The sequence below is a fragment of the Megascapheus bottae genome, chromosome 36, assembly GCF_031878675.1.
Source record: "Megascapheus bottae isolate mThoBot1 chromosome 36, mThoBot2.hap1, whole genome shotgun sequence".
NCBI lineage: Eukaryota > Metazoa > Chordata > Mammalia > Rodentia > Geomyidae > Megascapheus > Megascapheus bottae.
The window spans coordinates 6,731,007-6,745,276 of record NC_143544.1 but is presented as its reverse complement, the minus strand read 5'-3'; the positions used below and the strand labels follow the sequence as shown (position 1 = coordinate 6,745,276).

The 14,270-nt window shown below is 62.5% G+C and overlaps 2 protein-coding genes across 2 annotated transcripts; both read right to left on the bottom strand.

The window, feature by feature from the left end:
- Positions 1–3,108: 3,108 nt before the first annotated feature.
- LOC150042371 (serine protease 29-like) lies at positions 3,109–8,717 on the bottom strand. The gene is made up of 8 exons (XM_090324696.1): positions 8,689–8,717; positions 7,442–7,661; positions 5,080–5,208; positions 4,895–5,006; positions 4,381–4,561; positions 4,000–4,265; positions 3,354–3,520; positions 3,109–3,273 (listed from the first exon to the last, which is right to left on the bottom strand). The coding sequence occupies exons 1-8, from the start codon at positions 8,715–8,717 to the stop codon at positions 3,109–3,111; spliced, it is 1,269 nt and encodes a 422-aa protein (XP_090180822.1).
- A 76-nt stretch (positions 8,718–8,793) lies between these two features.
- Positions 8,794–11,555, bottom strand: LOC150042370 (serine protease 29-like). Its single transcript, XM_090324694.1, has 7 exons — positions 11,500–11,555; positions 10,549–10,603; positions 10,198–10,309; positions 9,832–10,012; positions 9,451–9,716; positions 9,178–9,344; positions 8,794–9,102 (listed from the first exon to the last, which is right to left on the bottom strand). Exons 1-7 carry the CDS (start codon positions 11,553–11,555, stop codon positions 8,938–8,940), a joined length of 1,002 nt encoding a protein of 333 aa, XP_090180820.1. The 3' UTR covers positions 8,794–8,937.
- Between the last annotated feature and the right edge of the window lie 2,715 nt (positions 11,556–14,270).

Below are 14,270 nucleotides of genomic sequence, written 5' to 3'. Positions count from 1 at the left end.
GATATGGCTGTGGGCCATGTCCACTTAAGCATAGCACAGCCAGCCCTGGCTAGAGCTGACCGTCCCGGCCTACAGCCAGGCCCCATCCAGCTGGCAGGCAGCAGTCCTCCGTGAGGGCGGGGAAGACAGAGTCAGGGGCCTTCCCGGGGCTCTTGGCTCCCCAATCCCACTCTGAGCCTGGCCCACTTCTCCTGGGCGTCAGGACACACAGGCCCCCGGCACACAGCATGTCCCGTGGGGTGGTGCAGCCATCTTGGCTACAGCCGGCCTGGCAGAGAATCTCCACCGTGGAGATAGGTACCTGCTGCAGAGGCTCAGAGTGAGCAGAGCACAGCCCCGCCTGACCTCCACACAGGCTCAGATGCCCTGCCAGTGGCACACTTAGCAAGGAGTCAACCATGAGGACCAGCATGGGACTGGCTTTGAAGAACAAGGGGCTCAGAGAAAAGGGGGGCCAATAGGTCCCAGGCTCTCCGGCCCCTCTGTGACGGGCTGCTGGGAACACCACCTCCCTCTCGAGCATAGCCCCAGCCTGTCAGCCACCCCTGTGTCCGGGAGAGTCGGGCAGCTGGGCAGCTGCAAGCCAGCCAGGTTTAGAGACGTTTGGAGGCCAGTGTGTCCTCAGACTCTAGGTCTGCCAAAGTGCCAGCACCATGCTGGGAGAGGCGGCCATCCCCTCACACAGGCTGCCGATGGAGCCAGCCCTGCTCCTGTGGAAGGGTTTGAACTCAGGGCCTGGTGATGGATAGGCTGGAGCTCTCCTGCGGAACCAGCCTGGCCCTATCTGGCTGGACTGGGCAGTCTAGAGAGTGCCAACAGATGCTTTTATCTCTGCTGCCATTGGCTTGAGCTACCCTGAGCTGCTCAGGATCTGGTGCCTGTTTAGAGGAGGTTCAGGCCCAGGGCCCTTCGCTGCCCTTTTCTTGCCCCACTGCCCACTTTTCCTTCCTGCCCCCCATCCAAAGCTGTGGTGCCCTTGGGATCTGAGCCTCTAGTCTCCTGCCCTGCACAGCTTGGAGGACATCTGGAGGTGTCCACTGGGGTCCAGCTGTCATGGAGGGCACTGTGTCCACAGCGTCCCTGAGAGATGGGAAGGCAGATCTTTATCTTTGCCTTTTTGATTTTGCAATAGGTACATATGGTTCTCACTGAAAATAAAAAACAAAAGGTGTTTATACCAAAAAGGGACGTTCAGAGTCTCCTCTGAGGACAGAGGTCCTTTCCAGACATCCTCCACGTAAAACCTATGCCTGTGTGTGTGGTAACTGCAAAGAGAGAAGGAGAAACCTAGAAAGTGGCGCCGGGGTGAGGGGAGAGCCGCTGTGGGCTGGGAGGAGCTGCAGGCTCTGGGGAGGTGGAGCAGGGTCACGGGGTCCTGTGCCCATTCCGGGGTGGGACGCCTAGAAGCCTAGCAGAGGTCTGAACCCCGGGGAACCCACAGAGCAGAGGGCGGGCTCCTTCCCCTCCCTGGGAGCTGCCCTGAGAACTGGCCCTGTGGGGAGGGCGGGAGGGAGAATGGGAAACCCCCCCCCCGCAGCCCTGTTGGGGCCTGGATATGAAAGGGGCGTAGTTTTGACATGTGGAGGAGACACCCCAAGACCCCAGCTGCTCCCCCGCGGACCAATCCTCTGTGCAGGATCTCTCTTGACAACAGCCCTAGCCCCTCAGCTCCCCCGGCAGTCGTCCAGTGAGGGGTCAGACACATCCGCTGCGCAGGATTCTGCACAGCACGGAGGCTATGACAGCCCTGCCCCCAGCAGTGTGAGGCCATCCCAGGGGTGGCATCCAGAACGTTCCAGCAGGTCAGTCACAGAACCCTCAAATTCGCTCTCATGCCATGGCCAGGCCAGGAAGATGCCCAGGGAGAGGGGGTGGACCTGACCAGGACCTTCGGTCCTCAGCATCCAACCAGCCAGGGCCCTGGTGTCTTGCTGCCCTGCCCATCTTGCTCTGACCCCACCCCACTCAGCACCCCACCCAGCCCTAGTGAGGAACACCCACAAACAGACACAGAGGCACACGGCTGCACCAATGTGCCCGGGCTAGCACCGCAGGGTCCTGGCAGTGCACCAGAGCTCCGTGATGCCGCAAAGCTCACGAGTGACATGAGGAGGGAGGCAGTGAGACAGTGTGACAAGGTAGACCAGAAGGCCCAGGGCTGACTGCCGACAGCCCGCCCACCTACCTCCCCACCTACACTGGACCACAGGCAGCTACAGCCGTCCGCAGGCTTTTGCACTTTGCAAGGCAGTTGCTCTTGGCCTTCAGCAGAGGCCCGGCAAGCTTGCCCTTGGCCAGTCTAACTCTTAAGCCACCTACAGGCCACATGGACACACAGGCCCTTCCCCTTGGCCACTGCGGAGGAACCAAGATGACGGGCCAGGGAGGGGCCCCACTTGGCGAGAGGGTGGTCCTGGAGGCCTGGGAGCTCCCGGTGGGGCGCCAGGCACGGGGTGGTTGATGGGAGGCCCTGGTCTTAGGTCCCATGTGGTGGCCTGTTGCTCCTCCTGGCTCCCACCCAGTGTAGCTGAGTCTGAGCTTGGGGTGCAGGGCGCCTGAGGAAGAGGGGTGACGGATAGGAATGAGTCTGGCAGCTGCCTGTGGATCCCGGAGGCCAGGGTCAAGGACAGAGAGCACCGATCGGCCCAGAGTGTGCGGGCCAGCACCCCCTCCCAGCCCCACCCTGGCCCTCCGTGAGCTCCAGCCTCCGTTTCCTCATCTGAAAATAGCATTGAAACAGAACCTGCAGGCGTTTCTCCCAGAGAAAAGATCTGAGCTCAAACAAAACTCTGGACACGCCAGTGCTCATGGTATTTTTATTCAGCACAGCCAGAAAGCAGACACAACCTCGCTGTCTTCCACAGCTGGATTCTGCAGCCCAGAGCCCCGGAGCCCACGCCCAGGCCTCCTTCTCTGGTGACTGGTCGCCAGGCAGGCGGTAGGTCAGGGAGGACCTCATACCTTCCTGCCTCCTCCTGGTCAGGGAGGCCCTGGGCTCCCAAAGGCCAGCGAGGGCCAGGCTCAGGAGTCCAGGCAGAGACGAGAGCAGAGGCATAGGAGTGGGCCGCGGTCCCCCCTCAATGACCAGCCTGTGGCCAGCGGGTGGGCTCAGGAGAACCTCTGCATCTGCCTCATGACCCAGGGAACATAGGTCTGAACACGTGCATAGACCCCAGGAACGTCGATCAGGGCACAGCCGAGGCCCCAGCTCACCACGCCCATCAGGGTCCAGGCGCCGGACACCCTGCAGACCAGGGGTCCACCAGAGTCACCCTGGAGTGGGGGGGGAGAAGACGCTGTGACTGGGGATCCAGAGGCAGGAGTGGGCAGGGGGAGGGCAGGCCGAGACTCACGTAGCAAGAGCCACGACCGAGGCCGCCCGCACACAGCATGTCCTCCTGGATGAACCTGAAGTCTTTGTAACGGTGCCAAGTGGCATTGTGGAATTTCTCCTCACACACCGCGTTGCTCACCACCTGGACCTTCACCTGCTGCAGGCGGTAGGGCGGGGGCAGCGAGGCTGGGGAGAGAAGCCGGCGGGGTTGGGACGGCGCAGACCTCACCTGGCCAGGACCTCCGACGGCTTACCCTGGGGACCCAGGGCCATCCTGGCTCCCCCCTCGCCCCCCCGGGGCCTCCCCACCCAGACCTTTCCCCTCGCTGAGCCTGAACACGGGCTGCATGGAGGCAGCTGTGGACCCATCCACGGCCAGCACAGGATGGCGCGATGGCCCTCTGTATTTACACAATGCTCTTTTTGTCATTTAAAGAAAAAAAAAAATAAGAGGCATCGTTTCACTCTCCGGCAGTGAGGTCCTGGTCTCCAGGCCGGGCTCTTCAGGGAGCCTCTGGGGTGCGGAGAGGAAGTGGCCGTGGTCAGTGCATCAGGGCTTCCTGCCCTCCTCCCTGGACCCCACCCGGGGTGAGCTTTCTCCCCTCCTCGCTTTGGCCACACAGCCTGGCTCCTTCCCTGACGCCCTCCGTGTGCCCCACACTTACAAAACAGGCTGACTTGTCCCCAGCCTGTCACCCAGCACTGACTCAGCGAGGCGGCATCCAGGGAGCTGGAGGGCAGTTTGACGGGCTTGACGTTGGCCGCGCAGTGCATGGGCTCCGCCAGCCGGAGCAGCGCCACGTCGGAGCCCAGCACCCCGTACACGTAGTCCTGGTGCATGACGATCCTGCTGACGCCGAGCAGCGGCTGGCCTCCGTACAGGTACACGTCCCCCGCGTGGATGCGGAAGGCAGACGGGTCCGCGTTCCGCCTGCGGACACGGGGAGCCAGGAGGAGGCTCACCACCCACCCACCCAGCTCACACGGGAAAAGCGTCAACTGGAGCCCCGGGCAGCCCCCGAGCCGGAACCCCAGGGTGGACTCACCGGTGGATGCAGTGGGCAGCGGTCAGCACCCACTGGGGGTGGATGAGGGAGCCCCCACAGATGTGCACCCACGCCGTCATGTAGTAGCTGTACATCCTCAGGCTGACCTGCCACGGCCACCGCCCCTGGGGGGAGTTGGCGCCCCCCACGATGCCCACCAGCTCATTCCTGGTGTCAGGAACTGGAAGGAAACCAGGTGTCAGGGGATGGGGGCCAGCCTGCCACCCAGGCCAGCCAGGGGCAGGCCATGCACCCCTGGACTTCGGGGACCCCAGAACCCCAAGGACCCCAGAACCTCAAGAACCCCAGAACCCCAAGGACACCAGAACCTCAAGGACCCCAGAACCCCAAGGACCCCAGATCCCCAATGACTCCCCAGTACCCAAGGACACCCCAAAACCCAAGGACTCCCCAGAGCCCAAAGGAACTTCCCAGGGCCCCAAGCGTCCCTCCCCAGAGCCCCAAGAATTCCCCAGAGCTCAAGGACCCCCTGGAACCCAAGGCGCTCCAAGACCTTGAGGACCCCCCAGGGCCCTGAGGACGGGGTGTCCAGGAGGCTCGGGGACAGCCAGCTCAGCAGCGGATCCCGCCAGGAGGACAAGCACCAGGCTTGGCAGGCTGAACATCTGCAAGGAGACAGCATGGAGGCCTGGCCCAGGAGGCCAGCGCCCCGGGGGAGGCCAGGGCACCCCCACTCACCTTGCCAGGTCCCCACAGGTCTGTCCTACTGGGCCTCGGAGCCCCTTTATCCTTCGGCCACAGGAAGTGGGCAGGGGGCTTGGCCAGGCCTGGGGGCGGGGGGCCTGGGGGAAGTGGTTTGGGCCTCCGCTGAGGTGGGGGAGGGCTGCCTGACTCCTGGACCCACGGTCTCCCCAGGGTTCCCGGTTCCCATGTTGCTTGTCAGCCCCTGCTCACAGGAGCTGCAGAGGACAGGTTGTGGACAGGAGAGGGCTGTGGCTCAGGGGAGCTCACAGAGCTGCAGGCCCACGGGGACAGGGGCTTCTGCCCTCCTACCCAGGCTCTGCTGCCTCCCCGCAGCCCGGCCTGCCCTATGTGAGCCGTGTGTGGCCCAGACACCACGTCCCGAGTGTGTCTGCAGGAGTGAGTCCTGAGTCCCATGTGGACTGCCCAGGGGCCCGGGGCCAAGCAGACCGTGCCCGTCCCCACCGCCTAGTGGGCAGCAGAGGTCCAGGGACCCTCCCGGGGGGGGCAGCAGGGGGCCTGGAGCCCGCAGTGTCCCTGGTCAAGCACTTTGTCTGTGGCCAGTGCCCACGGTTCTCCCGGTGGCGGTGGCTGCTCTGTGGGGGATTTTGTGACTGGAGAGGGGCCTCCTTGCCTGCACCCGGAACAGCCTTGGGGCCCCTGGATGGGTCTCCAGGGAGGGGAAACACCCCTCTGGTGAGGCGCTCTGTCCTACAGACCTGCCTGGCCCTTCATCCTGGCAGGGTAAGGCCCTAGGGGCCACCAGTGGGACCCTGCCAAAGGCTCGAGAAAATCAGCCTGAGCGAGGCAAGGATCCCTTTCCCCTCCCCCCACCGCTGTCCTCAGCCCCTTCCCCATGCTCAGCGGCAGACTCCCAGTCCTCCAGGTCCCTGCAGGGTGGCCTGTGGGATGCTGACAGGCCAGCAGCTCTGATGGCGGGTGGGGGGGGCATGCTTCAGGAACAGCAGAGGCCTAGGGGTCCACGGCCCGTGCCCTGCGCTGTGGGCCGGGTCTGGTATCTCTGTGGGATCAGCTGTGTCCTCACTCCAAGGTCCCTGCTGTGGCCATGAAGCAACATCAGGGCTGGAGACAGGATAGCTGGCCAGCCTGATAGGGGAGCCCAGGCCACCAAGAAAACCTCAGCGATAGGATCAGAGAAACGGCCAGGGCCGCAGGGGCCTGGGGCCAGGGGTGGCCAGTGAGAGCCGCGTCCAGGCGTGTGGCAGGTGCCTGGGCTCGTGATGCGGTTAGATGGAAACGGTGACTGCCCGGGGCTGGTGTCGCAAGAGGGTGGATTGGGCAAGTGCTGGACAGAGGGTCAACACCGGGACACCCCCATTTCAGAGCAAGGCCTGCACCAGACTGAAGGGACGTAGCCAGGGTCATCGGTGTCGTTCCCAGCTGTTCCCAGATGGTCTGACGGGGGCCGTTTCCCTCTGTGCCGGGGTGGCCCAGCTCTGCTGCCTTCTCTCAGGAGTAGGTCCAGGGTAGGAGCAGAGCAAACAGCCGCAGAAGCTGTGTGAATGAATATATGGACCTCAGAGGAGCTCAGTTTCTCTCCATGCCTCAGTTTCCTCATCTGGAAAGTGGAGCCATTCAAGTAGTGTGCTAGGCACCTATTGTGAACATTCCAGAAAGGGCTCTGGCACCAAGGGACGGTGCAGGGTTGACTTCCCCAGGGCACCTCTGAGGGTCCCAGGCCCGGGGTCCCTCCCCGGGAGCCAGCGAGGTGGACGGCAGCACTGCACTGCTGGGTGATGAGGCTTGGTGGTGGTTTGTCATTCTTGAAGAATTGACACACAGAGGGTCGACAGCCACAGGAACGAGGCAGTAAGGCAATCCTTTCTGAATCATGGCTCCCTTCCCTCGCTCTCTCCGGGGGTTTTCCCTCCCCTCCCCACCCACAAGACAGACAGTTCATTTCCGCACAGATTCTAGGGCCATCTCTTCACCCTTGTTCCACCTTTTCCATGCTCCCCGCTTGCCCTGCATACACAAGCCAACGAACAAATAAGACGAGAGGAAAAGCAACGCACACAGCAACCACGGCAACTAGAAGACATGACTCTTGCCTGGTTTTCTTGGAGTTCATTTCCTAGAGTGTTCTTTTATGTGGTCATCTCCACAGAGCTACTGAGCCTTCACCAAATACTCCAGTATCTCCCTCCCTTGGCCTCCGTGTGTGAATGTCTAGAGTCTATATAATTTATCACATCCCAGTGTGTGTGTGTGTGTGTGTGTGTGTGTGTGTGTGTGTCATTCGGGGGCTTTATTTTTCTTTTAATTTTAAGCTATTTTTTCTGTAAGAATATTTTCCCCCTCCTTCACTGTGTTATTCTGTAAGGATATAAGCTCTCACTGCGTTGCTGGCCTCATCTTCCTTATCAAGAAATCTGCCATGTATTCCCTGTATAGGGCAGTGTGGGCCCCCAGCATTAGCCACGGGTGGCACTGAGGCCCTGGGCCTTGACAGCCTGGAGAAGCCCACGTCGGGTCTGCCAGCTTCCAGGACACAGGACCTCGGCTGTGGCTCTGACTTGCCCTGGGGCCTTTGCTCTGAGCTGCTCCGGGGCCTCTCCCTGGAAGCACAGGATGGTCACAGGACTCCCCCAACCCCCACTCCACAGGCCCCAGTATCTCCTTTGGAAACTGGCCTGCCCTGTAGGAAAAGACCCAGGGGCAGTCAGGAAGGTGGGTCCACCCCGGGGCCGGCGTTCTAAGTGCAGAGACCAGGCCTGCCTCATGGAACTGTCTACATGGAGAACCTCGCTCTGAACCTACCGACCGGGCCCCAGCCTGGGACCACAGAGATGGGTCTGTGGGTCATGTGGCAGAGTGGTTCTGACTGTTTTGTTTCTGAATGAGCCAGTGGCAGCTGGCTTCAAGGCTGGAGGATAGAGGTGGCGCTCCTGTCCCCTTGCCAGTGTCACCGGCCACTGCTCTGAAGAGACACTGAGCATCTTGGCATGACAGTTAGGGAACAGAAAGCACTGGTCCCCATTCCTTATAAGCCACAAAGGAGAGCAGGGCCCTTGACTGGGCATGGGAGACGGGGTGGGGGGCCAGGATACCGAGTTCCTCCAGAGGCCCAGGGTGGAACAGGGTATAGGCTCCAAGAATTTGGCCACCTCCCCTGGCCTCGCTGGCAGTGGTGACCGGAAGGCCGGTGGACCAATGGTGGAGTGATGGCACAGGGACACAGACCCTGGACCCCAGCCAGCCAGGCCCTGGACAACACAGCCCAGCCCGCCGGGCTGAGCGACCCTGAGGGTGCCTGGAGGCAAAGGGGCTTGGATTCTAAACTTCAGGTTGTGTTTGTTTTGTTCAGTATTTTCGTTTCTGGTGGTACTGGGATTTGAAATAGGACTTTTGTACTTTTGAGACAGGTGCTTAACCACTCGAGCAATGCCTCCAGGCCTGAACAGACAAGTTGGCCGGGGAGCTGAGGGCTTGGGGACAAGACCACAGAACACAGATGTTCTTGAATTGTGCTGACTTGGTCACCACAGGAGCTCCACCTTTGCAAAGTCTGTGCCTTGGTTTCCACGCCTAGAACTGGTGTTGATGATACAGAGCCTCCAGTGCTATCCCAGAGAAGAGATCTACGCTCCCACAAACACCCCAGCAAGAACCATCACGACATCTTTATTCAGAGGCCAGGAAGCAGAAAGCTTCTGGCTGGATGCTCAGTAAATTCCAGCCCTACACCTCCCGCCCAGGAGGCGGGCCTCGCCCACCATCGGCCCTGCTTCCTCCCTGGTGGTCAGAGATTCCGGGCCCTGGCGGGCTCAGGAGTCAAGGCACGGGAGTGGGTGGGGGTCTCCAGCTGGCCGGCACGGGGCCAGCAGGCTGGACTCAGGAGAACTTCTGCATCTGCTTCATGATCCAGGGCACGTGGGCCTGGACGCGCACGTATATCCCAGGAGCGTCTTGGAGGGCACAGCCATAACCCCAGCTGACCACGCCTACCAAGGTCCAGGCACCGGACACCCTGGTGACCAGGGGTCCACCGGAGTCACCCTGGAGGAGGCAAAGACGGGGAGGCCGTGACGGCGGGTCCTGAGGCAGGAGTGGGGGGGGAGGGTGGTGACTTACGTAGCAGGAGTCCCGGCCAATGCTTCCCGCACACAGCATGTCCGGCTGGATGATCCTCCCACCTGACCGCCGGTACCAGAGCAGCCTGCGGTACTGCTTCTCACAGAGCTCGCTGTCCACCACCTGCACCTTCACCTGCTGCAGGCGGTAGGGTGGGGGCAGCGAGGCTGGGGAGGGAAGGGAGAAGGAGGGCGGTCATGGCCACCCAGCCTCACCTGCCCACAGGTCCCGCGGCCTGGCCCTGGCCTGACTCCCTCCCTTCCCCACACTTACCGAACATACTGACGGTGCCCCAGCCTGTCACCCAGCACGAGTTCTTCGGGGTGACGTTCACGGAGCCCGAGGGCAGTTTGACGGGCTTGACGTTGGCAGAGCTCTGCACAGGCTCTGCCAGCCGGAGCAGCGCCACGTCGGAGCCCAGAGAGGCAGAGACAAAGTCGGGGTGGATGACGATCCTGCTGACGCCGAGCAGCGGCTGGCCTCTGTACAGGTACACGTCCCCCGCGTGGATGCGGAAGGCAGACGGGTCCGCGTTCCGCCTGCGGACACGGGGAGCCAGGAGGAGGCTCACCACCCACCCACCCAGCTCACACGGGAAAAGCGTCAACTGGAGCCCCGGGCAGCCCCCGAGCCGGGACCCCAGAGTGGACTCACCGGTGGATGCAGTGGGCAGCGGTCAGCACCCACTGGGGGTGGATGAGGGAGCCCCCACAGATGTGCACCCACGCCGTCATGTAGTAGCTGTACACCCTCAAGCTGACCTGCCATGGCCACCGCCCCTGGGGGGCATTGGCGCCCCCCACGATGCCCACCAGCTCATTCCTGGTGTCAGGAACTGGAAGGAAACCAGGTGTCAGGGGACGGGGGCCAGCCTGCCACCCAGGCCAGCCAGGGGCAGGCCATGCACCCCTGGACTTCGGGGACCCCAGAACCCCAAGGACCCCAGAACCTCAAGGACCCCAAAACCCCAAGGGCCCCTCAGAACCCCAAGGGTCCCCAAAACCCAAGGCGCTCCAGGACCTTGAGGACCCCCCAGGGCCCTGAGGACGGGGTGTCCAGGAGGCTCGGGGACAGCCAGCTCAGCAGCGGATCCCACCAGGAGGACAAGCACCAGGCTTGGCAGGCTGAACATCTGCAAGGAGACAGCATGGAGGCCTGGCCCAGGAGGCCAGCGCCCCCGGGGAGGCCAGGGCACCCCCACTCACCTTGCCAGGTCCCCACAGGTCTGTCCTACTGGGCCTCGGAGCCCCTTTATCCTTCGGCCACAGGAAGTGGGCAGGGGGCTTGGCCAGGCCTGGGGGCGGGGGGCCTGGGGGAAGTGGTTTGGGCCTCCGCTGAGGTGGGGGAGGGCTGCCTGACTCCTGGACCCACAGTCTCCCCAGGGTTCCCGGTTCCCATGTCGCTTGTCAGCCCCTGCTCACAGGAGCTGCAGAGGGCAGGTTGTGGACAGGAGAGGGCTGTGGCTCAGGGGAGCTCACAGAGCTGCAGGCCCACGGGGACAGGGGCTTCTGCCCTCCTACCCAGGCTCTGCTGCCTCCCCACAGCCCGGCCTGCCCCATGTGAGCTGTGTGTGGCCCGGACACCACGTCCCGAGTGTGTCTGCAGGAGTGAGTCCTGAGTCCCACGTGGACGGCCCAGGGGCTGCAGACCAGCCTGGGGCCAAGCAGCCTGTGCCCATCCCCACCGCCTGGTGGGCAGCAGAGGTCCAGGGACCCTTCTGGGGGGGCAGCAGGGAGCCTGGAGCCTGCAGTGTCCCTGGTCAAGCACTTTGTCTGTGGCCAGTGCCCACGGTTCTCCCGGTGGCTGTGGCTGCTTTGTGGGGGATTTTGTGACTGTAGTGGGGCCTCCTCGGACCCTGCAGGGCGCCCACACTCGGGAACGGCCCTAAGTTTCCCTGCTCACTCTGCCTGTGCCTCTTGGGGCCTCCTGAGCAGCTCCCTGAGGATCCAGGCTAGCCCTGGCTCAGCTGCCCAGCCCTGGCCCCCAGGCTTCTCCCCGTCACTGGGAACCAGCTTCCCGTCCCTCCCTGCTCCGTGCACGCTGGCCCTGGCTCCGGGTGCAGAGCAGCCTCCTCTGTGGCTGTTGATATTGGAGAGATGGTGGCTCCCAGTGGCCAGAAAAGAGAGGCCAGGGCGGTGCGCCTTGGACACAAGGCCAGCTCCAACAGTAGAGCAGGGCTTGAGGTCCTGAGCTAGGACCCAGACGGCCTTGGCACAGGGAAGCCCCAGGACAGATGTGCCAAGGTGTGCTGAGGGCGGTGGTGGTCACGCTGGCTCTAGCAGCCTCTGGAATGTGTGAGGCCCTGGTGAGCCCCAGACTTACCAGGCCATGAGTTGGGGCCCTTTGGGGAAGCTGCCAGGAGAGGCTGGAGGGGGCATCCTGGAAGTCAAGGCCTTCAGACAGGAGCTGCTTGAGTGGGGAGAGGCAGCAGGGACCCAGCACGGCACCCTCAACCCCTAGAGTATGACATGAGGGCCGCTGGAGAGGCACCCTCCACGTCCAGCGTGCCCGCTGACCCAGCTCCACATCTACTCAGACTTGAACTTCAGGCCCTGGAGACTGGAGGCCTGGCTGGCCTGATATGGGAGGAAGGCCATCAAGAGAACCTCCTCGATAGGACCAGAGAAATGGCCAGGGCCACAGGGGTCTGGGGCCAGGGCTGGCCAGTGAGAGCCGTGCCCAGGCCTGTGGCCGGGCTGCCGTTAGATACAGACTGCGGCTGCGAGGGGCTGGTGTTGCAAGAGAGTGGATTGGGAAACGCTGGGCAGAGGGTCATCTGGGAGCTGACAGGAAAGGGCAGAGGTCCTTGAAACCTGAGTGTGAAGGGGCCATGCAGGGTCCCGCCCACATCTCCAACTATGACCCAGCTTTGTGTGTCAGCACGAATTCGAGACAGACTCAGCCTCCCTCTCCTTCCTGCAGGGCCCAGAAGGTCCTCCGCTCCCTGCTCCTGGTGAGGGAGGCAGGGACCAGCCCAGCCTGTGGGTGGAGATAGAAATGGAGGGGAGATGGAGGTGGAGGTGGAGGTGGAGGTAGAGGGGAGATGGAGAGGAGATGGAGAGGAGATGGAGGGGAGATGGAGGTGGAGAGGAGATAGAAGTGGAGGGGAGGGGAGGGGAGGGAGGGGAGGGGAGGGGGGGAGGGATTCCCCATGAAGCATGGTGCATCCTACAAAGCCCTCAGGGCAGCAAAACACAGAGCAGCAGCTCGGCTAAAGACCTCAAGGTTATTGTTCCTCCAACCTTGTGAGGACAGCCACTCTTCTGCGTCCCTTTTCTGTGCCTTCTGCTCCTCTCAGTGACACGGCCACCTCACACTTGAAGTCCTAGCCACACGTCTCAGACTCATGTGTCCAAGAAGGCAGAGACACAGCAGACCCCAGTGGCTCAGACCTATAATCCCAGCCTGAGATCTGAGGATCCAGGTTCAAAGGCAGTGTCCAGGATTACAGGCATGAGCTACCAGCTCTTGAGCTCACCTCTTTCTTCCTAATCCTTCTGCCTTGGTTTATTAGCTCACCTGACCCCTAGGGTGGGCAGGAGTCGGGAACTGGCCATCCCTGTCCCCTCCTGCCCTCACCTGGAGGAGCAGGGGGAGAATAGGAGGGGGAGGGAAGGGGGGGCGAGGACGAGTGCTGTAGTTTCTGTAAGACGATCCCCCAGGTTTGTCAAGAGTTTTTATCACACTCTGTGGGTGGATTTATCAGCCATAAAAATCAAGTGCTTCTCTTATCTCTGGACATGATGCTGGGGTCGGGCCTCTGCTGGTTAGTGTGGCAAAACGGTGCTAACTCCGGCTGTCGCTGGGTTTTCCCTGGTCTTCCTTCCCCCTTCTTAGACTTCAAGAGCATTGGTCCCGGGGTCTTCCACTGGCAGGGGTCCCAGCAGGACTGGGGCTGCGAGGCCGGGGCCACTGGGGGTGAACTTGTAGCCGAGGCAGGGGCCTCGGTGATGGTGGAGAGTCACAGGTTCCAGGCGGTGCAGACTCGGGGACAGGGGCCCAGCCCGCCTTCGGTGAGGACTCCACGGTGAGTGGCCTGCAGTTCCTAGGAGGAGGTGACAGGCGATTGTCCCCATCTCACCTGCGGCACATGTTGGGGCCGTTTCCACCCAAGTAACCAGAACACACGCGTACACACACGTGCTCACGCATGCACACGTGAACTCTGGCACTCAGGCAAACATGCGCTCGACACATGGGTTGACACACATTAAAACACACGCACGTGTGCCGTCGTGACCACACACGCCTGCCTGTGTTCACACGCACACACACGCATGCATGCAGAGGAGAAGACCGTGGCGGGGTGTGGGCACACTGGCAGCCAGCACCAGGTCAAGCACAGAGGATCCCCTAAGATGAGGCCCAGCAGTGCTCAGGCGGGAATGGGGAGCCAGCAGGTTTGGGGGTACCACGGCAGCTCCCAGAAGCCCCATCTGTGATCCCCTTGGGCCAGGCTTCCCCAGGGCAGCACGCCCCGCTGGCTCCCACATCCCACCCAGGGGCAGCCAGGCCTCCCTCTTGGCACTGACTGGGCAGCAGCCAGCATGCGGTGTGGACATGGGCCCCAAGCTGTGGGCCCACTTGTCATGCTCCTGGCTGAGCTCTGCAGGTCCAGCCCCCCCTGAGGGCAGCAGGCCCCACGGTGCCCACAAGTTCAACCCAGGCAACAGAGAGTCAGAAACACGCGTGGAGGTGGTGGGCAGCACCAGAGGGAAGAAATGGCTGGCGCCCACCACCTCCCCAGCCCGGCTCCTCTGTGGAGAGGCCAAGGACATGGGGGTGGGGGACTGGCACCTCCTTGGCACAGCCAGCTCCACGTCTTACCCTCTTCCTGCCCTCTGCCCACCCCCTGGGGCCACAGATAAGGCGTCCCATCCTTCTGCCCACTCGGGTGTCCTGGGTGCCTGCAAAGCCTTGTCCCTTCCTGCCCAAGCCACAGTATCCAGACCACCGGGACTCCCCAGAGTGAACACCAGCTCCCAGTACATCTGCAGACCCCACTTCCGGAAGGCAGGATGACTCGAAGACCCCAAGGACCCCAGCAAGGCCTGGTCCATGGTGGATGCGGGTGGTGGACCAGCTTCTCCAGG